The sequence below is a fragment of the Pteropus alecto genome, unplaced genomic scaffold (assembly GCF_000325575.1).
Source record: "Pteropus alecto unplaced genomic scaffold, ASM32557v1 scaffold164, whole genome shotgun sequence".
NCBI classification, from domain to species: domain Eukaryota; kingdom Metazoa; phylum Chordata; class Mammalia; order Chiroptera; family Pteropodidae; genus Pteropus; species Pteropus alecto.
The window spans coordinates 7662242-7688344 of NW_006439568.1; the positions used below are offsets into that span (position 1 = coordinate 7662242).

Below are 26103 nucleotides of genomic sequence, written 5' to 3' on the forward strand. Positions count from 1 at the left end.
GACCATTGGTCAGGGTAGTTCTAATAGCCGTGGAAAAAGGAAAACTAGTAGACACAGACAGTGCTAACCTGGCTTGATCTTTGGCACTACAAAGTCAGGCTCCATGGTAACCTCAAAGAAAGAGCGAGAACTATAAAGAGAAGGGACGCTGGGTCCAATGAATTGGGTGCAAGTCATACCTGTGACAAGTACTACCTTTGCAATCATCGATCAAGTTGCTTAATCTCTTTGAGCCTCAGTTTCTTTCTAAATAAGCATAATTACAGTCATAAAATTATTGGGAGGATAACAAAATGTGATATGTGTGAAAAGGTGTTATAACATGCAAAGGACCATAATGCTTTCTGATGACCTCTCAGGGATATGAGAGCAAAAGCCAGTACATAGTCACAACTACTTTAGAAGGAAAAAGGAAAAGGCAGAGACATTTATTGAAAGTCCGCTCAATGCCCCAGACATTGCTAACTGCTTAACATATATTATCTCATTTAATTCTTTGAACACCATCTATAAAATAGATATTACCATTTCACAGGTAAGAAAATTGAAGCTGAGAAGAATGGAACAATTCACTCTAGATGACACATCTTCTGAGCGGCAAGGCCCGGATTCATACTGAAACACTGTGAACCCCAAACCAATATTTTATGTTTTTTGTTGTTTTCTACATCATCAATCCTGCTTAACGCCACACCAAGAATACAGAGAAACTGTATATTTCATTTCAGAGTTCTCCTGGGCATAAAGAAGAAGCTGATCACCTACTCCCTCAGAGTCCTTCCTTCCCCTTCTCTGTGAGGTGCTGGGAAGAAAACCTGAAAGCTCCAAAGCACTCTGCTGGAGAGCAGCCAGGGCTGGGCCATTGCTGTCCAGCCCACGTTGCTCATAGCTGGATGCAATATGAAAGGCTGTTCTGCCTTGATTTTCAAAGTCTAAACTTCCAATGCTTCTTCTCATGTGAGAGCGGGCAGAACTGTAATAGGGATTTCTGTCTTCCTACCTCAGTGGAGCGAGGCCCCACATCACAGAGCTCAGTCCCCCTGCCAGGAATCCAGAGAGGATCATCGCCATGCTTCACCGAATGCCATTTCTTTCCAGAAAGGGAGTGAAGTAAATAGCCCTTTGATTTGTTGCTTCCCAGTTTCTTCAGAAAGCTGTCCTAAGGCTATCACTCAGGTGGGTCTCACACATCCAGAGTTGATGGTGTTATATCAGGGTAAACATTTGGTTTGATTTTGATCTAGTGGGATAGCAGGAACTAGGCAGAATGTGAATTTATATAGGGGAACTAGGTGATGGGTTTCAGGGCAGGCCACCCCAGAATATGTTATTTTGGCATGTGAATTACTTCAAACTGAAGACAGTCAAGAGCCAACAGACCTAAAAGAATTTAGATGGAAGACCTGTAAAGAAGAAAGTTTTTACCAGAGATAACACAAAAATGTCTTATCTGTGTGGCAGGGCAAACAATTCCCATCTTCCTGTGAATCCCCTTTGAGGCCCCTGGTCCCTACCCGCTTCCCCTTAGCTCAGGATGGCAGATAACCTTCAATTGCCTGGTTGTTGGGGAGCCTTTCAAAGACATGTATCTTTCTGGGCTCCCATACATACAAAAGTAAATATATTTTTTTCCTGTTAATCTCTCTTCTGTCATTTTAATTATTAGACCAGCCAAAGGACCTGAAGGAAAGAAAGGAAATGTTTCCCTCCCCACCACGGGCATAAGTTCCATGAAAAAGGGCCATTTTGTTGGCCGCAGCAGTGACATATCGGTTCAGGGAACAATAAGCAGAGTTATCGACAGCGGTGCCATTGCCAGGCAGGAATCACACCTGTAGGTGTGTCCAGAACAGCATCGACCAGGTTACATATACTGCACCCATTAGATCTTTGGTTCTTCATCAGGGATAACTATTCTTGGCCCTTCTGTCCTGTATGAAGAGTTTCAGCCCACCCAGCTTCATAGTCGTTCCTCTCCTGTGAAGATATGAAACTTTTCTGATTGCTTTTCTTCCTCAGTAGCAGGCCCAGCGTAACTATGAGCTCCAAGAAGTCAGGGACTCTATCTGCCCCCTCGATCTGCTGATGGTAGAAATTATTATGAAATTCATATTTATAACAAAACAATTCTGTCCACAACAAATTTCAGCAGCTCGGACGTCAGAGGGTTGCAGATTTAGTCTGCGGCGCGCATTTCATTTTCACGTAGACAGAGAAAAATGTTTCCCAAATGCTGAGATGAGAATGCGAGTTTAGCTTGCTGGGGATAAAACATCAGTTGGCTAATGACCTGCAGACTATTTCTGTGGAATAAAATGAGCTTTTTAAAAATAAATTGTTGGTTTATAACACTGTCACAAACCTTCGAAGTGATCAGAGGGCACTATCGACTGATTTAGATCATTTGCTAGAGTGGGTAAAATAGACACAGAAACCTACTCTAGCCAGCTTGCACAAATCAAGAAATTTATCATAAGGACCTGGTAGTTCAAAAAACCAAAAGAAAGTGCACTATGGAGGCTCAGTTAACTGCTTCTACCAGCTGGAAGCAATTGAAACAGTGTAGCTCTGGGAATCAGAGGTAGCACCATCAGAATTCATCAGCTCTGAGTATCTTTCTTTTGGGGTGGAGGGCAGGGAGGGTCTCTCTGGTCCAGAATCCATTCCCAGGATCCTGGGAGAAAGGTTAAAAAAGGTATCGCATGGATCATATGCTTACTGCTAACGGTGACTGGCAGCTGTTAGCAGCTCCATAAATTGTTGTTGAATGAATGAATAAATGAATCACCAATTTCTCTGGGTTTTATATCACTCAAGCAAAATCAAGAAGATTGAATCTGATTATCTATGAGGTTTGTATCAGTTGCCTATTGTTGTTATAATATATTTCCACAAATCAGTAGCTTAAAGCTTAAAAAAACCTCACAAATTTATTATCATGTGGTTCTGGAGGTCACAAGTTAAAAATGAGTCTGATGGGGCTAAAATTAAAGATTATTGTGTCCTTCTCCCATTTGCAATCAAAACAAAACAAAGCAAAAAACCCTCTAAACCACAAAATAAAGAGCTACAACAAATACCTAATTTTATCTGCGATAATTATCGAATGGTTGTTTTGAAATATTTTTATCAAATAATTTCATTTTAAGAATTGCCATTTTCTTCTCATGCCTTCTTGTTGATGCATTAAATGCATTTTAATCTTAATGCAGCCCCAAATATTCCTGGCCTGCAAGAATACCATCCTTAATTATCCAAGCCAGTAATTTCTAGATACCATTTTATGGTATCTTAAAGTTTTACTAATGTCATGAAAAGGGATTTTGGCATTCTCAATGCTAATATAATTATTTAAATTAAAATATGGACCAAACATTTATAATACTAAGGACCTAAAAGAAAATACTGCTATGGATCTTAGATTTTAAAATATTCTATCAATTAAATAAAATGCCTTTATTTGCAAGTATTCATATTTTTATTTTTTATCAAACATACTATTTAAGGAAGCCTCTCAGTATCAGAGATAATAAAGGTTGACATTGTTTTAACAACGACTTTATGCCAGTCTCTCAGTAAATACTTTGTATAGTTTTAATCTTATGCGTAATACATAATTTAGTCCCCAATTTACTACATGCATTTTTATTATACTTATTACAAGATGAGTAAACTGAGGCATAGTGTGGCAACTCAATTTGATACAGGTCACAGAGCAAAGTAGGAATCTGAATCTGGGGAGCTGATCTTTCAGCCATCATCCTATGCTAGTTCCCAGTGTTACCACACCGGTTAGGTATCATAGTAGTCAGATACAAGAGCTGCCAGTGTTTGCTTTTTTCCTATTTCTTTTCTTTTTATTTTTGAGAGTAAATCTACGATTTCCAACAGATTAATGGTTTGAATGAGACTCGTACATCGGAATAACTCAAAGAGCGTTTCCCAATATGTTTGCCAGATCCAACCCTAGCGATTCTGAAATGATGTGCCTAGGCAAGTAGATACCCGTGTGCAGATGACAGCTCCCAATGTGACTCTAACATGGACTCCTGAGCAAGAACCTGTATACCAGGTCTTACTAGATAGTAAAAGAAGTACAGAAATTGCATTATTACCTTCAAGGACTTGGAGGAATCTAGGAATTCTAAGTGGTTTTAGAATGTTGATCATACTACAACTCCAAAAAGATTGTGAATCCCTTCTAGATGGGGAGAACAATTTACAGTAGAAACGTGGTAACTGGCTGAGACATCATAGCAATCACTATGAAACTGGAAACATTTAAAGATGAGTCAACTGCCTATGGCCCTTTGTGGCCCCTTTTCCTGTGTTATGGCATGCCTTTGCTTTCATGGGAAGAGTGGTAGGGTGGAGTAGAACAAAAGAATAAAACTCCAGATGGAAAAAAAAAAAAACCACACTGAAAATACATTGTGGTTGATGTTGAGTAGCCCCAGTTATTTAAAAATGGAACAATCTCTTTCAAGAAAGAGTACTGGGAAATAACCTTATACCTTTCATTCATCTCTTATGCTTTCTGTTCTCCAAACTCTCACAATTCTGCAAAAAAGGTTTAACAGACTTTAAAGATGTGGAGAGAAGTCATTTCAAAGGATTGGTGTGCTATGACATGCTCATACTGATTTTGAAGACTCTCTGAATTGCTTCATATGAATTACTGCAAATAATTCACACCCTTCAATATCATAACTCGTGTCTTCTTTCAGTTTCTATGCAATATTCCTTTTGTTGTTGTCGTTTTAGTCAGAAATTAACTTTTTGGCTTTCTGTTTTGTTTGCACTTGTGAGAAAGGCAAAGGAAGTTTTTTTAAAAATGTTAATGTCTTCTCATATATATAGTTGATTTTTCAAAATGGACTAATTTTGTACCCTCTTCTGCTTCCTTGTTTTGAGTTTCCATGTGTAATAAGCAGACACTGAGCACTTTATTAGGGTCTACTAAATTTTTCCCATAGCCCTGAGACCATCTTACATTCTGTTATTTTTGGCGGGGGAGGGGGGGGTTGTTTTTTTTTTTTTTTTTTTCATTACAACCCCACACAGTGTTTTCAGTAAACTTTCATTCCTGAGATCTGGTCTTTTTCCATTGAACTCAGATTTTTCCCTGATTTGCTTTTAGATTATATAACTGTTGCCAAATTAGACATGGTTTTTAAAAACCACCACTACCTCTCCTGATGTTGAATTCGGATTTCAGTTTAGCCACCCAGTAGAGAAATATCAACAGTCACTCATTCAAGTGACTAAATAATTTTTTTTTTCATCCAGTCATGGCCTGGAAAGAATAAACTGATTTTACTGTTCACTTGCCTAACCTGCCATTGATTCTTCCATTTCCATGACAATGATCACACAGTCAACAAACATCAGTTGAATGTCTACAATTCAGAGAGCAAAGGACTGTGCCAGGGCCAGAGCGTGAGATCCATTAATAACTCTCTACTCCTTCTTTTCCTGTTTTGAAGGTTGTTGGATGTTTATCCAGCAGCCACACCATTCACTACTTACCCGCTTGGAAAACATACTTCCTCCTAGCAGACAGAATCTGTCATCCCATATCGAGACTGTAAAAGCCAGGGACATACTTTTCCTGACTCCCTTGTGTGTAGAGCATCGACATGTGGCCCAGCTGTGGCCACTGGGAACCAAGGGGAAGTTTGCTAAGACTGGGCTGAGAACGGGGCAGACAGAGGAAGAAGACACGGTTCTTTTCTGTGACCTAAAGACTTCTGAGAAAAGTTGCCCCTTTTCAGCCTTTTTTTCAAAAAAAATGTATATGTACAGTTGTTTAGATACTATGCCAAGAAATTTGGCAGTGAGGGGTAAAGTTTAAGAACAAAACCAGTATTCTGAGAAAGAGAAGAAAGGTCAAAAGAACTCGAGTCCTCAATGGCATTTTGAGCCGTTGAACTAAACCTGGAATTTCCCCGCCTCTGTTCTTTATATTGTGTGGAATAATGGTTGCGCTTCTTATCATATCTATCTTTAGTGGGGTAGTCTGTATTTGCAGTCAAAAGCATCCCAACTAGTATACCTGCTTAATTCTTCTTATTCCTTCAAAATTAAATTGAGACATCAACATCCTAAATAGCATCTTTGACTCGCCCCATGGCACGCTCACTTTCATGCCCACCCAGGTAGAACAAAGTGACCCTTACTTTCAATTCCCATGTTACCCTGGCATGCAGATGCTTATTTTCCTACAAATAACTTAGCTTCTCAACGCTCCACCCTCCCTCACCCACTAACTCTCAAATCCAATGCGCAGTGTCTAGCTGATGTGACCACTTGCCCCCATTTGTTGGTGGCAGGCAGGGGACTTTGTTCACACTTAGAAAAGATAATAATTGTCACTGAAAGTTCAGAAGCAGAGGAAATTCTGTGCCGCATTATAATCAGATCATTAATGTACCGGTCTCCTCAATATCATGCACACCTTAAATGAATATTATCGTGTCTGCTTTCCTTTTATCTTAATTCTTCTAGCGCTCTGCAGAAAGTTTAGCAGCGTAACAAATGGTAGTTCTTCAATAATTATTTGTTAAAATGGGCTGATAATTATAGAATTTAAATGTAAAGTTAATGACCAATTAGAGATTCTCTACTATAAACTCCTAATTTCACAGGTAAAGGTACTAAGGACAGCAGAGTTTATATAACTTCTCCGATTTGTAAAGTAGGGGCAAAGCTACAACTACCGCTGAGGTCTCCTGTCTTGTAATCCGGTGGTCTTTTTATTCTACAAGAAGATTTGTAATCTAGGTGGACAAGAAGGATATCTGCACAAATACACATGCAGACACAGTAAGTGTCATGCATTTTTGTAAGAGGGAAGAAAATGTTTTGGACTAGTATGGTCAAGGTTGGCTGTTATATGTGCCAGGCAGCGCAATAGTCCACATTCTTGAATTCATTGACATCACCATTCTGGTATCAGATTGGAAAGAACCTTTCTGATTTTTCTGACCTGAATTTGGGCACCACCTCATTTATTCTCTCTATATCACCTTCAAAATTTTCACTTCTCCCAACCTCCCATGTAATTTTGCACATTTATTTACATGCTTATTTGTTGACTTGTTTAATTTGCATCACATCCAGGAAGGCAAAGCCCATGTCTATTCTATTCCTTAGTGTATATCCAGCACTCTTTACACAGCTACTGACACATAGTAGGCACTCTATATGCCATCAGTCATTAATTTATTCAATGACATCACAACTTATGGGGCTACGAAGATGAAAAAGGCAGAAAAAATATCCTACTCACCTGGAGCTTATATTATACTGAGGGAAGAAAGAAAATAAGCAATGTAGGAAAAGCAAAATACTGCCTATTTCAGAAATTTCAGGTGCCGTCAATTTCAAGATACACTGTTATTTTTACGTACAAAGAAAAAGACATCACAAACTTTGCCATGACATTAATATTCCTATGCATCCTAACTTCAGAGATATAAAAACATGAATAAATAAGCATCTGAGATTTGATGAAATATAGTAATTGTATATTAGATGATGACAAATATTACAGTGAAAAATAAAGGTAGGCAAGATGTCGAAAAAGTTCCCTGAATTAATGAAAGAGTTAGAACTAGGTATGGAGAGATGAAGTCGGTAGTAGAAAGAACTGCTATATTAATCAAGAACCAGCCTTGCGTTCACATAGTATTTGGTAACTTCGGCGGCAGATGTACCCTAACCCCAGACCTGACAATCATTTGTTGAGTGAGCTAAGCAATTTCTGAGTCTCAGATTCCTAATTTGGGAAATGGGTCTTATAAAATGTGATATTTGAGATGTCTAAAAAAGACCCTGAATTTAATGGGTATTCAAAAATGGTAGTTTCTGTTACCTGTATTATTGTATTCAGTAACTCCTGAATTAAATTCCAGCTGATTTCCTGTTTGTTTGTTTGTTCGTTTGTTTGTTTTAACTGTTGGACCCCTGCCTTGCCAGTTCTGGGCTTTTTTCCTCACTCTGTGAACTCCCACAGCACTCTCTCTGTCATTTGTGCCTTCAGCTTCAACTTGTAACACATCCATCTCCCCTACCAGATCATAAGTTCCTTGAGCATGTGGACCCTGACTTAGTCTCATCCATCATATCCACAGTACAGTGCTTGGCACCAAGAAGTGTCCTATAATATGCGCTGACTGAATGTAAGAAAAAGATGTGTTGGGTAAAGGGCCTCCCAGCTAAAGGGAAAGTTTTCATTAAAGCCGTGGTGAGGAACGCACTAGGCATTCAACTGATCACTCAACCACACTTCTTTTGAGAGCTAACTGGCAATAGTTTCAGAGGAGAAGATTCCTGCTCCTTGGAATACACAGGAACAGCCCATGGAACTCACAGGTCGGTACTCATCTTGGGCTTTTCCCATCACACCAGTTAATCTCTACCGCGGGCAGTCACTGCTCCCAGTTTGATTCGATGTGCTGCTCCAATAGTCCCACCTATGGTAAGCTGTTCAACTTTACGAGGTTCTAAAGAGACTGCAAATGTTTCTCAACGTTTTATCTGGGTGCCCAAATTGACATCCACCACTGCCCCGTGGGAGGGCTGGCACTTAGGTAACGCATAACAACAGGGGGATGACTGGCTTCCCTGCCTCATTTAGACAAGTATGCCTTGGAGAGCAGGACCTCAGCTATAGGCCCACTGGTGGACATGTCAACCCACAAAGTCATTTCTTTGAAAATGACCTAGCTCTTTTTATTTCTTAAGAACTGACTAGGGCATTAAAAATTGTGCAAAGCCAAGCTCCCCATTAATATGTTGAGGTCTCTCTAGGTAAAAATAACCTTCTTCTGGCTTCACAGGTCAAGGATCCATTAGAAAGAAATCATTTCAACTGCCCAAGGATGGTCTTGAGTCCAGCCCCCACAACTCTTTGGGTGCCAAAGCTATCACCGCTTTGACGCAGATGACTATCCAGCCAGAAAAGGTCAAGCTCCAGTGTCAGACTCTTCCTGTCACTCTGGCCTGGGAGTGGGGAGGAGTGGAAAGTGGGTAGAGAGGAAGGCAGGCCAAAAAATCAACAAACTGCAACATGTCCCATAGCCAAGCCACTCAGTCATGGCAGAGTCCCTTGATACTCTTGACTAGTTTCTGAACCAAGCAGAGGGGGCAGTCACTGTATCAGATGAGTCACTTGTAGTCTTCCACCTTGGCACCCACCCACAGGCCTCAAATAATCAGGCCAGGAAGGATTCTAATAACAGTAAAAAATACCTTTTAGTCTACAGAAGCTTACTGTCAAATAACGGATAATGGCTTGAATTGGGGTGAGCAGAAGCAGCTAGCAAAACCTGGTGGCCTCCGAAAGTTTTGAAAGAATCTAAAGTTCAAGCTTTTGCTTTAATTTTCAGTCCGTCTCTTGTTCATGGTGCCATCTTAGACTGGTCACTGGTCCTCTCTGAGGGCTAGCTTTCTTATCATAGAAATATTAATCATATTTTGACCCATCTACCTGTCAGTTATTAGAAAGGTTAAATGATTAAATGATCAAATGACATGTTGTTGATTTAAAAGCACTGTACGAAGGTTGGATTTTATTTTATGGCTTACACTATAAAATAATAGGGTATATTTAAAGACAACCTGGCAATATAAATATACTTTAGGAATAAGGACTTCATTCTTATTGAACATTTTGACACCGTTTGGAACAAAAGCAGAGTCTGTGTCCAAACAAGCAGCTTTGTAGAGTGATCCGTAGGTGGTCCGTAGTCCCACCCCACCTTCCCGATCCTCGTCTGTGTGGGAACATGACAATCTTTTGATGTTTCTGCTTTATTTGCAATGTGCGTGACGTGGCTAGGCAAATACCAGACAAAAATGAGGTAAATAATGTCTCCTTTATGTATTGCATGATCTTTCTCTAAGGACAAAATAAAATAAAGTATGAAAAGCAGTTCAAAAAGAATAAAGTGGTTTACAAATGGTGCCTCAAGCATAGTTCTCATCATGCTCAAAAACCGTTTGAGCCTCCACTATCCATAAAACAGCAATAGCACCTGACATTCAAAATCGTCCACATTTTTCCTTGAGCTCTCTCCTTTTTTGAAGATTTAGTGCCAATGACAAGATCCTCTTTCACACGCGCTACTCACCTTCCCTCTGCCAGAACCATGCACCCTACAGCACCCATTCTTCCCCAACCAATCTTCACCATCACCAACACACACTCCACCCCCATCCAACCTCTGGGCCTTCAGTAGCTTTCTTTTTCCTACCTAGAATTCATTCCCTTCTCATATGTGACTCTCAAAGGCCTGCTAATTTTTCAAAGCTCCTGTCTTTCAGGAAGCCTTTCCAGATACTTCCCTACTCTCGCCCCCAGTCCTATTTCAAAAGCATCCTTCCAACCCCCTAAACTCCCGAAGGCTTCATGCCATACTTCGTCAGTTTGTCTTCTGAATTCCTGTACCACATCTTTTTTTGTAACTTTTAAAAATGCCTGTGTAACAGAACAGGCCAAACTCTGATTAAGAAATGGGTTACTACTCTTCCAGAAGGCGAGGAAGACAGACACATGCACATCCACCTTCGGTAGGTTTCTGTCATGCTTAGCACAAGGCTGAACACATCGCAGCCACTCCCGGACACTTAGGTCCCAGCTGATTTGACTGCCACAGTTGCTGGGAGGATCTAGTTTATACTTTTAAATAGGTAGTAACTGTAGCATGAACATTTTTTGAAACTATAAAATCTCTCCATTCAGTGGCCTAGACAGCCATGTCCACACGGCATAGGGTACAATCATTTTAAAGTAACACATCACTGAATTTGATTACAGGTAGGTGCTGATGTTTGTAGAGAGCTTACTTCTTGCCAGGTATTGCTCTGAGTGCCTTGCATATATCCTCCCATTTAATCCTCAGAACAATCCTAACAAGTGAAGAATTGAAAGAACACAGAGCAAAGCGGCCAGGCTTCAAACATAAGCAGCCCAGCTTCAGAGCCACGGTCATACTGGGCACTATTTTGTTTAGTCTAAAAAGGCCCCAAATGACTTGGCCGCATTGGCTACTAAACTGCTAGATCTTCCTCCTATGTTACCTAAGCTCTATATCTTAAATGGGTTTAAAAAGAAAAGGCCATAGAAAACCCCCCCTTCCATACTTCCCACTGTGCCGGCCTGTTAGGACTTCTGCTTTTGTAAGCCTTTCATCTTTTCCACATCTAACAACCATTAAAGAAGCAGCAGAGCTTCCTTCCATTGTAAACTGTGGTAAGTACCACGTTGTTCAGGACCCAAGGAGCTACTGAATCAGTCACTGTTTGCTGCTCCCTCTAACAAATATCTCTTTGAGATTCTGAATGACTCAATCACACATCCCACACCTGCCAAGCAGAATCAGCTGCCCTGAGATCTGAGCTATTCTGAGAGTACACAGTTTTAAAGGGCGAGGCCATTTGTAGACTTGATTGGTATAATGATCCATGAGTGAGGAGAAAACAATCCTCATTTATATGACATTGAAACATCAGGATCAGTATCCTGGACCAGAACCCAGGAAATATAAATATTGAAATATGGCAAATGATGATACAACAATATTATCAACCAAAGTACAAACATCTCTTTAAGACTGAGTAGCAAAAAGTTCCACCATATTTCAAATTCATTTCCTTCCTGGAATCATAGGCCATGAACCTTCTGAATTGAATGCAGAATTTATGTGAGGCTGCATATATTTTGGGGGGTAGAAGACCTGCAGCTTTCATGAATTTGACAGCCCCAGCCATGAGGCTTTCTCTCACCAAGAAAGCTTTCTTGCTGCACATCGACTGGAGTTAGAAATGTGGATTCATCATTTCTCAGCCCAGCCTTTGGTCTCACTGTGCAAAACCCTCCCAACTAGTCTGGTTTAGAAGTTCAAGTGGACCTTTGACTCTACTGGAACTCCTAGCCGACGCAACATGTCTTTTAAGAGAAGAAATCAGCACAACTAATGTCCTTCCTACCAGGACCCAAAAGGTGACCTTAGCTATTCTCCAGTTCTCACTGACTGCTGTGTGGTACCTACAGAAATATGAAGCTTCAAAAGCCATTTCATGTACCTGAGGAGGAACTGTAATGACAGAATTTGGGCTGCTTTTCATATGTGCATTGTTTATATTCCTCTAGAGCAAACCCCACCCTTTCCCTCATCCTTTCCCTAGAGTCTAAGCTATTTCCTGCGCAGAACTCTTTTTCTCTATCCATTTCCTTGCTCTGGAACCCTTTATTATGTCGGTAATTTAATTTTAATATTTTGGTACAGTATGTTCTTATAACACATGAATCAAGTTAATTTATCCTTTACAGGCAGATAGTTGACTTAGCCAGGATCCCCACTTCCCAAAAGGCGAATTAGCATCCCATCAGAAGGTCCACATCCCAGGGATTCAGCCCTGTCGATCTCACAGCAACACCAGAGACTTTGTTACTTAGCATAATTGTGGTAAAGTGGGCTCTCTTGGTGAAATTATGAGTATTCAAAGCATGAGACTGGCTGAAGTATGCATTCTCAATGGGAGCGATATAGTGAGCAAGTGGGCATATTTTTGGGGGGTGGTAACAAAATACGAGCTATTACAAGGGCTTTATGGCCCTCCAAAAAAACAACCCTACCTAAAAAAAAACCTTATATCTCAATATTCAATTTAATTAAGTCAAATTAACTTAGAATTTTCTCCTTTGGGGACAATTTAAAAAATGTATAGAAACAGCAGCCTAAAGTAACACCCTCTGTACTCTGTAAGAACACAGAACGTAGCTAATGCTTCATCCTTTATTTTTAGGATCAGTGAGTATGTATGATGTTAGCTGTGGGCTTGTCACGTATGGTCTTTATTATGTTGAGGTACAATCCTTCTATACCTATTTGTTGAGAGTTTCTATAATGAAAGGCTGTTATATTTTGTCAGGTGCTTTTTCTACATCTATTGAAGTGATCATATAATTTTTATCCTTTATTCTATTAATTTGGTGTTTCCAATCGATTGATTTGTGCATGTGTTGAACCATCCTTGTATCCCACTTGATTTTTGTTAGGATCCTTTTTATGTGCTATTGATTGTGGTTTGTTAGTATTTTGTTTAGGATTTTTTTGCATCTATATTCATCAGAGATATTGGCCTGTAATTTTCTTTCCTTTTAAGCGTCCTGGTCTGGCTTTGATATCAGGGTAATGCTAGCCTCATAAAATGAGTTTAGAAGTGTTCCTGTCCCTTCAGGTTTTTGCAAAAGTTTAAGAAGTATTGGTATTAATTATTTTTTAAGTGTTTGGTAGAAGTCACCTGTGAAGCCTTCTGGTCCTGGGCTTTTATTTCTTAGGAGATTTTTGATTACTGATTCAATTTCTTTACAAATAATTGCTCTGTTCAGATTTTCTATTTTTTTTCCCCCCTTACTTAGTCTTGGTAGGTTTTATGTTTCTAAGAATTTTTCCATTTTTTCTAGGTTGTCCAGTTTGTTGGCATATAGTTGTTCATAGTAGCCTCTGATGATTTTTTGAATTTTTGTGCTATCAGTTGTCCTACTCAACAGTGAAAAATTAAAAGCCTTTCTTTTAAGATTAGGGACAAGACAAGGATGCCCACTTTCATCACTTATTCTTAACATAGTACTGAAAGTCCTAACCATGACAATTAAGCAAGAGAAAAAAAAAGGCTTCCAAATTGGAAAGGAAGAAGTAAAAAATAGTTTCTGTCTGCAGATGGCGTGATCTTGTATAAGGAAAATCCTAAAGACTCCACCAAAAATCTATTAGGATTAATAAATTAAAAGTTGCAGGAAACAAAAGCAATACACAAAAAAAAATACATTGCATTGCCATATATTAACACTTAACTATCTAAAAGAGAAATTAAGAAAGCAATCTTCTTTACAATAGCATCAAAAACAATAAAATACTTAGTACCCTAGGTTTGACCCCTCTGAACCGACCTATATTCTTCTTCTGATTCTAAGAATACTTGTTTGCCTGACAGAGGCGGTGTTTCTTTATCCTGCCACTGCGTATTGTCACATTTGTTTCAGGTCAATCTATAACGTAAATTGTGTTCAGAAGACCAAAAATTTGATGAGAGCTGAGACTTCATCAAAGTATAAGTTCACATTGTGTGACCATTTGAACTCTGCTTGCTAATAAATATCTGTACATATAGTAGATTTTGATCTAAGAAGAAAAACTAACCCTCACCCATTTTTAACTTTGGGCTGCTACCAAGATATACCAAATACCTGATCATTCTGTAGGACAAAATTGACTTCTAGCTTTAGAAAACCCTTAAATTTATTATAAGCAGCAGAGCTTGTAGTTAAAAGCCCAGACTCTGGAATTAGACTGATTGGACTCAAATCCATTTACTAGCTATTGATCTTGTGCAAGTTATTTATTCTCTCTGAGCCCCAGTCCTCTTTTTAGTAAAATGAGAAAAATAATAGTTTCTAAATCATGGAAGTTAATAAATATAAGACACTTAGCACAGTAAAATGTTGTTATTATTGTTGTTATTATTAAAAATGTTGTTATTATTTAAAATGTTGTTATTGTTGTTGTTATTATCATCAATACTTTTAGAAACAATTCAACCTCAAGTATCTAGAAAAAATACTTAAAAACAAAAAAATGTAAAAGTTCATGGACACTTAGCGTAAATGGGTTTTTTTGGGGGGGGGCAGGTATATTTTACCATTTAGTTCTCTTGTATCCTTCTGACATATTGAGAACTAACACCAAACTTAGGATTCAAGGAAATATCCCTTATTACACAGAACTTTAGGATGAATGAACTCATCACATACATTGTCCGATTCACCTAGTATCCTTATGATGTATGTATAGCTTCATTGGGTAACTAGAATACTCCTTTTACAGACTATGAAACTCAGGAGGCTCAGAGAAATTAAGTGACTTAACCAAAGACACTTGCATATAAACGATGAAGCTGAGACTCATTCTTCTGCTTCTCAGGACCTAAAGGTATGACAATGACTGTCCTAGTGATAATTACCTTCCTGCTTCCTGTGATCTTCCTGTGTCTGCTCTAGCTACATTACCACCACCAAAAATGATCCTTTTGCATGAATGTCAAGTCACTTCACTCACATCTTAAGACATGACAATGGCTTCCTACTGTCCTTCACCTGAAGTGCCAAATCCTTACCCGACCCTCTAGAACCTACATGGTCTGGCCTTGCCTACTTCTCCGGCCATATATGGTTTAAATCTCCTCCTTGTTCCCTTAGCTCATGCCTCACTGACATTTCTCACCTGGATTACCACACTTACTCATCCCTCTACCTGGAAGGCTCTGACTGCATCTCAGGAATCAGCAATGTTCTCATCCTTCTATTATCTGATCAGAAGTCAATTCCTCAGAGAGCCCTTTCCTAAGAAGCTCAGCTAAAGTCGCCCCTTCTTAGCCACACGCCATTACACATAACTTGTTTTATAGATTTCAACTTTATCAGTCTCTGGAATTGGCTTATCACCATCCACAAAGTTTATTTCTAGGTTTACTTCATTACTCTCTCCTCAACCTGACTGTAAGCTTCAGAAGTATGGGGACTATTTTTTTTCTCTATTAGGGGTACAGTGTGTGTCACCTACTAGGTACCAAGTAAATATTCGTTGGAATAAATGAATGATAAATTACTTAGTTGTACTGAAACGGAATTTCTTTCCTGGTTTTGTTAATGGTGTCCCATCAGCTGAATATTAACTAACTTCACTCCTCTTTTTAGCTTAATATTCACCTAAAGATGCTCTCTTAAGCTAAGCCTTTTATAGGCAAAACTCTTGTTCCAGGAAGCACTTCTCTCTTGCCGGCTAGTTCCTCTGAAAACTATCTCATCAAAATCTTTGTTTCTAAGGGTTTGTTTTAGTTAAAGGAGGGGAGTTTCCCAGATAGAAGTACCTAATTAGCTATTAAGAGAACAGTTCTAAGGGTTCTTATCTATCATATTTTCATTAGCCAAGTGTAGACAAATTGCTTGGGGGTTGGGAGAAAAGGAGAACCTTTGAATTGACATTAGAGATAACCAAATTACCTGAAGGATTTGTGAAGAGTGACCAAGAGGGCAGGCAGCATTCCCTAACACTCTTCTGATGCAAACATTTATTTGTTCAGGAGCCTCCTGGGGGAGTTGTTGTTTGGGAAATGCATCCCTGTTTAATTAGGGAGCCGATTTCTTGGGACTGAGTAGACACTAGATGGGTATCTGAGTTTCAGGAAATCCTGGCTGAAGTGATTGGCAGCCAAGGTCAAAGTGTTTATAAGCAAGGAGTTGTGTCTCTTTCTCTGGCTTCAGAGAACAACAGAAAATCTGTTGGGGTCTGTGGAGATTGTTGTTTCCTATTCTCAACTTTCCCACCCAGAGGTATCACAAATTTGGCACTGTCTTCGACAGGAATTTCAAAGAAAATATCGTCATGCGTGTTACATGTACAGAAAGGCTTGACCTACGTGTTCCTCTGCTCAGGTGGGCATGGTGTACTGTGCTATTTAACATAACGGAACTCTTTTATTAAAAGACATTATAAAAGAAGGAACAAGAATTCCTCCTTGCTAGTAGCGTGCCAACCTCACACAGAGAAGTCAGACTCTGTAAGTGGGTGAGACATTTTAGAAGGTGTCGTAGGTATAAATTGTAACTAAACTATGGAGACTACTATTTTATTAGATCAAAGAAGGAAAGAGAGTCCAGAAAAGGAGGAATGAGAAAATTTGAGGGAAATAGTGACATTACAATTATGTACACATATTTAAGGAGCATTATATAGCAAGGATTTCAAAAGCCTACATTCCTTTGAAAATAAAGCATCAGATTATGAGTCCTAAAGGAGAAAGGCAGAAACATGCTCCTATGAATTGAGTTGTGCCCCACCCCTGAATTCATATGCGGAAATCCTAATGCCCCAATGTGACTATATTTGAACGTAAGGCTTTTAGGATGTAATTAAGATTAAATGAGATCATAAGAGTAACATCCACATTCGATAGGATTGGTTGCCTTACAAGAAGAGGTAGAGAGAGAGATCTCCACACACACAAGGAAGAGGTCATGTGAACACACGGTGAGATGGTGTCTTCCTATAAGCCAGAAAGTAAGGACTCACCAGAAGCTGGCACCCCAATCTCAGACTTCCAGTCTCTAAAACTATGAGAAAATAAATGTCTGCTGTTTAAACCATCTAGCCAATGGTATTTTGATATGGCAGCCCTGAATCGTGAATGAGGTAGCTGTCTTTATAGATCTCAGTTTGAAAGACCAGACTTCCCACCTAAAGAAAGCAGTGGGCCTTCCAATGTCATGTGACGTGGATTACAGGGAGTAGTATTAACCTATTTTCCCAAAAGTGGTAAGATTAATATTAGGAATATAAAGTATTTAGGTGACAATATGACGATACCTATCAAGATGTAAAATACATGTACCTTTGTCCCAATTACATTTCAAAGAATTTATCCTTAAAAAGTCCACTCACATTACTGTGCAAAGATGTATGCATAAGGCTGCTCGTCGCCACATTGTTTGTAATAGAAAAAATACTGGAAGCAGTCAGATTATCCATCAGTAAAGCAGTAGTTAAATAAATTATGATACACTCATACATTAGAATACTGTGCTACAGTGAAAAAGAATGAGACATTTCTATATATGTTTGTGCCTATCCTTGGCCTGTCTGTCCCTACAAATCACCCCTTATTCCACCTGTTCTCTGTATCACAGGGGAGTCCACCACCAGATGCTACATTACCAGGTCCCCATGCCTGCTGGCCTCCTGTCCGTGTTCGGCCAAAAGAAGGCTCTGGCAGGAGATTCAAGGGGCAGTGTTTCTAACAGCAACTCTGTCTCCTCAAAGCTCGGATCCCACTGGACAGAACCTCTGTGGTTCCAGCTTCCTCCAGGTGAGCCCGATCCCTAATTCTTCCCTTAACCCTCCAAGTTAAGGGAGGTCATAGCTTTACGCTGCTGCTCATCCCTTGGTGGCCTCTGTTTGACTTCTCAGTGATTCTCTAACCCGTGTAACCAATTCCATGTATTAAGTTCTCTCTTTCGAAGTCCCCAGATACAACGCTGGTACAAAACAAACATCGTTAAATGGCAAAATGACATTCGGAACACCTGTATGCTCCCTTTGGCGTGAAACAGCAGGATATCTATCCATCAACACGTGTTCATATAACACCTGAAAGATCTCACCACAGTCATTAGCAGTATTAGCTTCTGTAAAGCGGCAGTGGAGGTATGGCGTGCAATGGAGACTGACCCTCCATAATTATGTGTTAATACTATTTGTGTTTTTTACCACATACAAGCATTAAAAAAAAATTTTAAACCTAGTTAAGCTGATGAAAATACTTTTCCATTTTTGCTGTGATTCTTAGTTTAAGGGATTTCTCTCGTGGGTCTGTGTTTAGACCTAGGATCCTGAGAGGCTGGCAGGGTGAAGGTCAGAGAACTTCTACCCCACTGAAGCTAAAATGATCATGTCACTGTCATGCTTCAAACCCGCCCGTGCTGCCTACATTATCTTCTTCCTCATCACTAGTTTCTCAGAGGTCTGCTTTAAAGCCACAATGGGTCGGGTACTCCTACTGTACCTTATTTCTTTCCATGTAGCACACGGTCCTGATCATAATTATACATTTGTGTGATTGTGTAATTAATGCCAGTAGTCGATGAAAGGTTTATTTTAATGGATGAGTGGCCATGCTAGAGTCACACTCCCCATTGTGTGGGGAGCCATAACTATCATCTACTGAGCCCCGGTCCCACACTTTCAAGCAGAGCCTTAAGTTGCTGGTGACTTAATCAGAAAGTGCCTTTCCTTTCTGTACATTATTATTTTTTTTTAAAGCAAGTACATGTTCATTCTGAACACAGTCCGTAACACCTTAAAAGTCAAATAGCTTTTGTCTAAAATATTAATACACTCGAAATCCTGTTTTTTAATAAAGAAACTGGGCAACATTAATACAATAAATGAAAATCAACAGGCTAGTTGCATGATATTTCTCCTCTTGTTCTGTTTCTTCCTTTATGAAATCAGTAAAAGCTTCATTTTAATAACAATGTAATAACTAGGAATATGTTCTTCTTCAAGTTAATAACCTTTCACATACATAACCTCAGAACTTGTATTTCCAGTTTTCAGGCAAGGGAGCTTAGATGTGAGATGTTCTAGACACTTGATCAGCCACTTCAGAGCCCACTGCATGCTTTGTCTCCCAAATGACCTAAATCAATTTCTGTCCTGAGTTTAAGGCATTTCTATTATGATGATGATTATAAATGCCCTTCTGTCGCAGGTGCATTGCCACTGTGCTAAAGAGATGAAGTGTTTCCCTGTGGGAGTTCCCAATATTTGGGCATCATTTCTTTAAGCCTTAGTTGTGGCTGAAATGGGGGCTGGGACAGTCGAAAATACGGGCAGTGAACATGTGTTCAACATGAGGTCTAACTCAAAAGAATTCAAGGAAGAGAAGATGAAGATTATCTGATAAAGTGTCACCTAGAAAGTCAGCATCACACATAGCTGGTGCCCAGAAACATAAGGTTACATTTACAAGACACTCTATTTAATGTCTCTGATGGCCTCTGCCAATGAGGGATCTGTCACAGGAAGATGAATGTAGTCTGCCATATTAGTGTTCAAATGTTCCCTATGGGTCCAACCCTAAGTCCCCGGGTCCATTTCAATTCAAGCTTAAGATGAACTCTAGCTTCAGAGTGCTCAGGGCCAGCTGCCCACAGCAGTGGGTCACATGGGAAGACCCAGGGGGATGGGCCAGATTGCTCCAGGAATATAACAAATGAAATGACCGATAACTCATAGTGTCTGTTTCCTGTCAGTGGGTGATTAATAATCCGCCCACAGTCAGGCCCTGAAATCAGAGTCGATATAGTCTGTTTTGCAACTCTAAATGAATGGTGGCTCAACTTTTCTCAAGGTTACACTAATTACCCTTACACACACACACACACACACACACACCCCAACCACTACTACTATTATTAGTAGTATTTATGGAGCAGTTATAGGAAGCCAGATGCTGCGCTAAAAGCTTCAGGGAATACCAAAGAAAAATACCCGATTCCTGCTCTCAGGAGTTCATATAGTCTAGACTCAACTTGTGCTCATATAAATGTCCCTAAAAAACTTCAGATAAGAACAATAATAACAGCTGGCAGGTAATGAGTACTTAGGATGTGGTAGATACTCTTGTGAATGCTTTACATATTTTATCTAATGTATTCCTCATCATAACCTTCACAATCCTCTGAGGTAGGTATGATTTTTTATCTTTATTACACAGATGAAGAAACCAAACGGAAACACAAATAGTTTTGATAAAACTTGCCTGAGGTCACAGAGCTAGACGTAGTGGACCTGGGGTTCAAATTTATGTGTCTGGCTCCAAAGATCAGTAGTATTTTAGGTACTCCCCTACGACAATCAGCTGTAATTTAGTAAATATGTCCCATGGGCAGGCACTGTGCTTGCTATCTTACACATTTTACTTTATTTAATGCTCGCAATTAGTGAATCACCTCATTTATAAATGCTTTCATTTGCTCTCTCCCTCATTTCTGTAATATCAGTATTATTTTTTATCTAACAGATGAGGAAACTGAGGCTTAGAGAGACACGAAATGTTTCCAAGGTTAAATGATTCAATCGTAGATCCGTTTTCTCCAAGCTTGATTCCTGCACATTGGTATTATGCTGTAGATGAAAAAGGGGCTACTTACTAAACCTGACAAGCTCAGGGGGGGCCTGCATGGTGGCTCCAACAAACCCAGAGACCGGAAGTAACCACATGGGATGGTCTGAACACGAAAGATCTCAAATAAAAGCGAGTCATGGGGATAGTCTGGTCATAGGCCTTTAGTTTTCTTGACAAAGGTCAATCTTTACCTTAAGTGAAGTCTGTCTATGTCTTTTTGCATCGAAGATAACTTAGCTTTGAAATGTCAGCATAATCTTTTTTTCCAGACCCCTCAGGGCACAACTGCTGCACCAGAGCATGAGATCACAGAACCTCTCATTGGTATCTTTTTCCCAGAATGCCACACACCTCTTCTCTGCCTGTAAATGGTTTTTTTTTTTAATGTTAATTTTTAACTATCCTGTACCCGCCACTGTAAAAGAAGTAGTAATCTCTCAGTTTAACTTTTTATCCACTCCCAGAGGTTTCCCTGCTTTGCTTTCTTATGCTCCAACAATGAATTTCATGTAACCCTCTTTAAGTCTCCTTCTTTTATGCTAATGTATAAAATAAGCTGCAAAACTGTCATTCTCTAGAGCATTTTCTAGATCTGTGGAGATTTTTCTTCCTGGTGACTGTCTCGGCTTGGCTCATAAAAAATTCTCTACAAGTTTGGACATTCCTTATGCCAACAATATTATATTTCAAGAAAAATGCCTTCAGATAATATTCTAACAAACTTTACCCTAATCAAAACAATCATACTACCATTTATATGTTTCATTGCTAACATTTGAATGTACTCAAGTCTCACGGTAAGTCTAAGTGTTAGTAGGACAGATTGAAGACATCAAAGCTGAAGTTCAAAATTAAGGGGCAGGTCCGGAGTCATACGACATCATCCTTCGTCACTGACCTTCATTTACTCACTAGCTGCTTAAGCAACCAGCAGTGCTGTTATGTTCTGGCATTGGAGAGATAACAATGACTGAGATCCTCTGTTTTTTGTAATTCATGATCACAGCAGAGGAGCTGAGATTCTTTTCCTCTTCATATTTTCTCCTTGGGCTATGGCTCCACTTTGAACTCCTAGTGGAACCATGTCCATTCAAAGGGGCAGAAGCGCTGACCCAGGTTGGCCATACCTGTGCCCTTTCTTGATTCTTCACCTTCCATCCTTAAACTCACTGAGAAGCAGAACTTGCCCTATTTAAGAGACATGTAGCAACACTTGGCCCTGATGAGGCAGCCAGCTCTGCAATGACATTTTCAGCATCTGTAAGCAGAGTTCTGGTGACAGTCTGAGAACTAACTGATGAACCGCACAACCCTGGAATGGGGCTATAATTTAGAAGTCGCCGGGTCCATCTTTCAGACAAGCAGCTTTGGGGAGTGGACAGGGAATGCAAGAACCCTTTATGAATGCAGCAAGCTTCTCTAGACAGCTCGGGGGCAGTGGAACAACTTTGAAGAGGCAATTCCAGAAGTTCAGTACGTAGGACACTAAGGTACCAATAGCCCTTTGATGATTAATCTGTTGGTGAAGAAAACAGTGGCCAAGGTATCCCACAACCTGTACGGGTTTACCTGCCCTAGACCGGAAGCTTTTCCTCTGCTGATTCTCTACCTCTAACCACCCCAGACAACAAGAAGTGAGCGGAAAAAGCACAGGCTTTAGAAGCAAACAGACAGAAGTTAGAGAAATTCCTTCTACGCCGTCTATGTAATCTTGGAGATTAAGGATGGCGAAGTCCCCAAAAGTGCTCTGAGACAATGCATGGCATAGATGAGGAGCCTTGTCATTCGAGCTCTCAGAGCCCGCAGAGAAGGGGCCAGTCAAGAGAGGGATAAAGTGTCTGGGACGCACCGCAGGCTGCGCCGGGATCTTGGCTGCATGGGACGCTCAGCTCAGCGTGGAGGAGCCGGCTCCCCAGCGTGCGCCCGGCCCTCCCACCGCCGGTCCGCTGCCAGGTGGCCGCCCGCTGGCGGGAAGGAGCCAGGAAACCTCAGAGCCTCTCCGAGACAGGAGTGCCTTGTTCCACAGCCCGAAGGCTTTTTTTCCCTCCCAGGAGCCAGACATCCTTGCTCCACCCCCCCACCGTCCTGTCTCTCCAGGCGATTTTTTTTTCTGTCCTGGCTCTGAAAGTGTTAACCCCAGAGCATCCCCCACTGCTCCCGCCAAAGGATCCTAAAAAAAAAGGTGCAAAGTTTGATTCAGATAGGGAATGAATGATCAAAGCCAAGCCGATACTTCCTGTCGCCCAGAGGCTATATATAACGTGATGACTGCGCCCGCTGCGGAGACGCACCGGAGCGCTCGCCCTGCCGCCTGAGGTTTGCCGGGGACCACAATGAACAAGTTGCTGTGCTGCGCGCTCGTGGTAAGTCCCTGGCCCAGGGGACGGGGCGCGACCCGGGCGACCGGGAGGCCCCGGCCTCGGACCTTCCCGCGGATTGACGGGGACAAAGCTCAAATGCCTCGCTCCCTGTCCCAGGAGAGATTTGGGGTCAAGTTGGAGACCTCTTTCAAGCTAACTGTATTTCTCCAAGTGTGTCAGTTGGAAGCTCCTGCTGGTTATTATGCAGAAGAGAGAGGAACCCTAGACCTTTAGTGTTTGAATGATTTTTATCCGTTTTTTGGACTTGCTCATCTCAGACTATTAATGCCCTCATGCAGTTCTTTGCTTAGTTAACTTGGATATTATTATTATTAACAATAAAGTAGTCTTTTAGAATCAGAGTAAGTTGGGAGGAGGTGTCAAGTCTTTTTAAAACTTATAATTACAATAAACTTTGGATGCATTGATATGATAGGATGCAGCTTTAGGCTCCTTCCTCACTTAAACAAATATTATGAGAAATAATGAATAACTGGCACAAGAGAAAAGATCACACACACACACCACACACACTCAACTGTGCAAGTTAATATTTTAATAAAATTTTATTACTAAAATGGCTTTTTCCACTTCTCACCTTCAATATATTGGTGGGCTAATGTAAATTATGTTCTAAAATATATTTAAATAATTGAATTCAGCACTAAATAGGGCTAAAAGTTATTTTAACACACTATTTGAAAAGAGAAATCTCTGTGACTTGGTTTAACTTCCTTTTCTTCTTTAATTTAGATTTTTGAGCCATCAACTTAATAAGATTTAAAGATTATTCTATGACCAGTCACTTATTTCCTTTATGTCACTAAAGTGAGGAACAGATTGAGTTTGAGAATCGGATTGAGAATCAGACATTCACAAAGGATATAAAAGCCCATATTTAAGTTATATATTGTTTTGAACACGTTAGAGTAAATGCTTGAATTTCCATGTTCAAATCACAGTGAATGGAAAGCTAGGAAGTCTTCCAATTTATTTCTAGAATATACGAACATATGTAAGTAAGTAAGTAAATAAATAAACAGCAAAGTCCCTGAAGAAAAGGTAGGTTGGACAGGAGTCCACATATAAGAAGGCTAATCTTTATCAGTGATATATATATGTATATATGAGGGGATGTATTCTACCAATATGGATACTATGAAGAATTTTTAAAAACTAAACCTTTATTAAAACATAACACACATAAAGAATTGCACAATCATACTATCTAATAGTTTTTCAAAGTGAACACTTGTGAGCTAGTACCCAGATTAAGCAATACTACATTACCAGCACCCTAGAAGCTTCTTGGCTTCCTCTCTGTCACTATTATGTTCAGAGTAATCAATATTCTTACTTATAATACCATAGATAAGTTTTGCTTCTATTTAAACATCATATAAATGGATTTTATGCGCTTTTTTTTGTGTCTGGATAATTTCACTTTAAGTTCTTCGTGAGATTATTTCCATTATTAGATGTGAAACAGTTCATCCATTTTCCTTGCTGTATAGTATTCCATTGTATGAGCACATCACAATTGGTTTAATCAATCTAATTTCTGGCTAATATAAATAATCCTGTTATTAATATGGGGATACTTTTATTTTTCCCAGTCTTTAGTATTTTGTCAAAGATTTATTTAATATACATATTGTCAGTGACTTTTAAATTTCAGAATTTCCACTAAATAATATATGTACCTAATAACAAGTGTTCTGAAATAATAAGTAGACAAATGTTTTGGTACATGGCCTATATAGGAAGATAGATATGTATGTAGATTTAGATCATACTAATTATAGATGGTACGGCATTATCAAAAGAGAAAACTTTGTGTCTTGAACATAGTAAATACTTTAAATGGGAAAGATTTCCCTTGCTATAGTTTCTGAGATTGACTTTACATTATAAATGATTGGGAACTGACACTTTGTACTTACACATAAAGAGCCTAAATGCCCTTTTGTAAATACTGAGGTCCAGTTCTAGGAACTGGACGCATTACAGGTATTTAATACTTTGTACAGGGCATGCCTGCTGGGCATCAGGGACAGGGTGGAAAACAAGGTGGGAACCACTCCCATCCGATGAACCTCACAGCCTAATGGAGAAGCCAGATATTGGAGACATAATTGTATAGATAATGAGAGTAACAAAGGGGAAGCACTGGGTGACTCAGGAATATAAAAGACCCTGCCCTATAGAACCTTATAAGGGAAACTTCAGTGAAGTGGTTATTCATTGGACCAAAATTCAAATATCAGTACCACCACATACCTGATAAATGATGACGAGCAAGTTATATGTCTTTTGAGTTTTAGTTTTTTCTTCTATAGTGATAAGTACACATGCTAGATGATCACATAAATTTCCTGCTTCATATTAACACCAGCTTCTAGCATTATGTTCACAAATAACTGTAGGACCATCTAGAACCAAGTGGATTATGTAAACAAAATGTCGATGCTCTGAGTAGGGAGAGAGGACCACAAACTATTACTTTGAAGGAGGATTAGAATGTTTCGTTGTTGGAGGTAAAACCAAGGTGTCCTGAACCTAAGAAAGTGGGAGAAAATGAAATTCTGCGGCAAAGCAAAATTCTAGAATCTTTAATGAGAGCAGAGGGTAGACAAGCATTGAGGAGGTGTGGTCATTAAGACTAATGCCATGGTTTTTGTCTTTCTGGAATGATCACGAATGGAATTAATCAGAGACCCACTCTGCAAGGTGAGGTAGTGACATCACTAAGTCATTTCTTTCATGGTTGTCCAGAGGCCACCACCTGATACACTGGGAACATCCTGGCCTAGGTCTATAACTGTTGGCTGAAACTTTCCATCATAGAGTGCCAGAACCATCCACTGGGTTTCTCAATACCAAACTCTGAATTACTGTTATGATGATAGGACTTCAGTGGGGAGAAGCAGGAGGAAGGGGTAGGGTGTGATAGATGTTTATTGTCAGGACAACTGCCTGATGGATCTGT

The 26103-nt window shown here is 39.8% G+C and overlaps 1 protein-coding gene across 1 annotated transcript in view; it reads left to right on the top strand.

The window, feature by feature from the left end:
* Positions 1-22741: 22741 nt before the first annotated feature.
* Positions 22742-26103, top strand: part of TNFRSF11B (TNF receptor superfamily member 11b) — a 27742-nt gene continuing 24380 nt past the window's right edge. Inside the window, exon 1 of the mRNA XM_006916596.3 lies at positions 22742-23117. Within this exon, the coding sequence (XP_006916658.1) occupies positions 23088-23117 (30 nt within the window). The 5' untranslated portion in view covers positions 22742-23087. The remainder of the gene's footprint in view (positions 23118-26103) is intronic.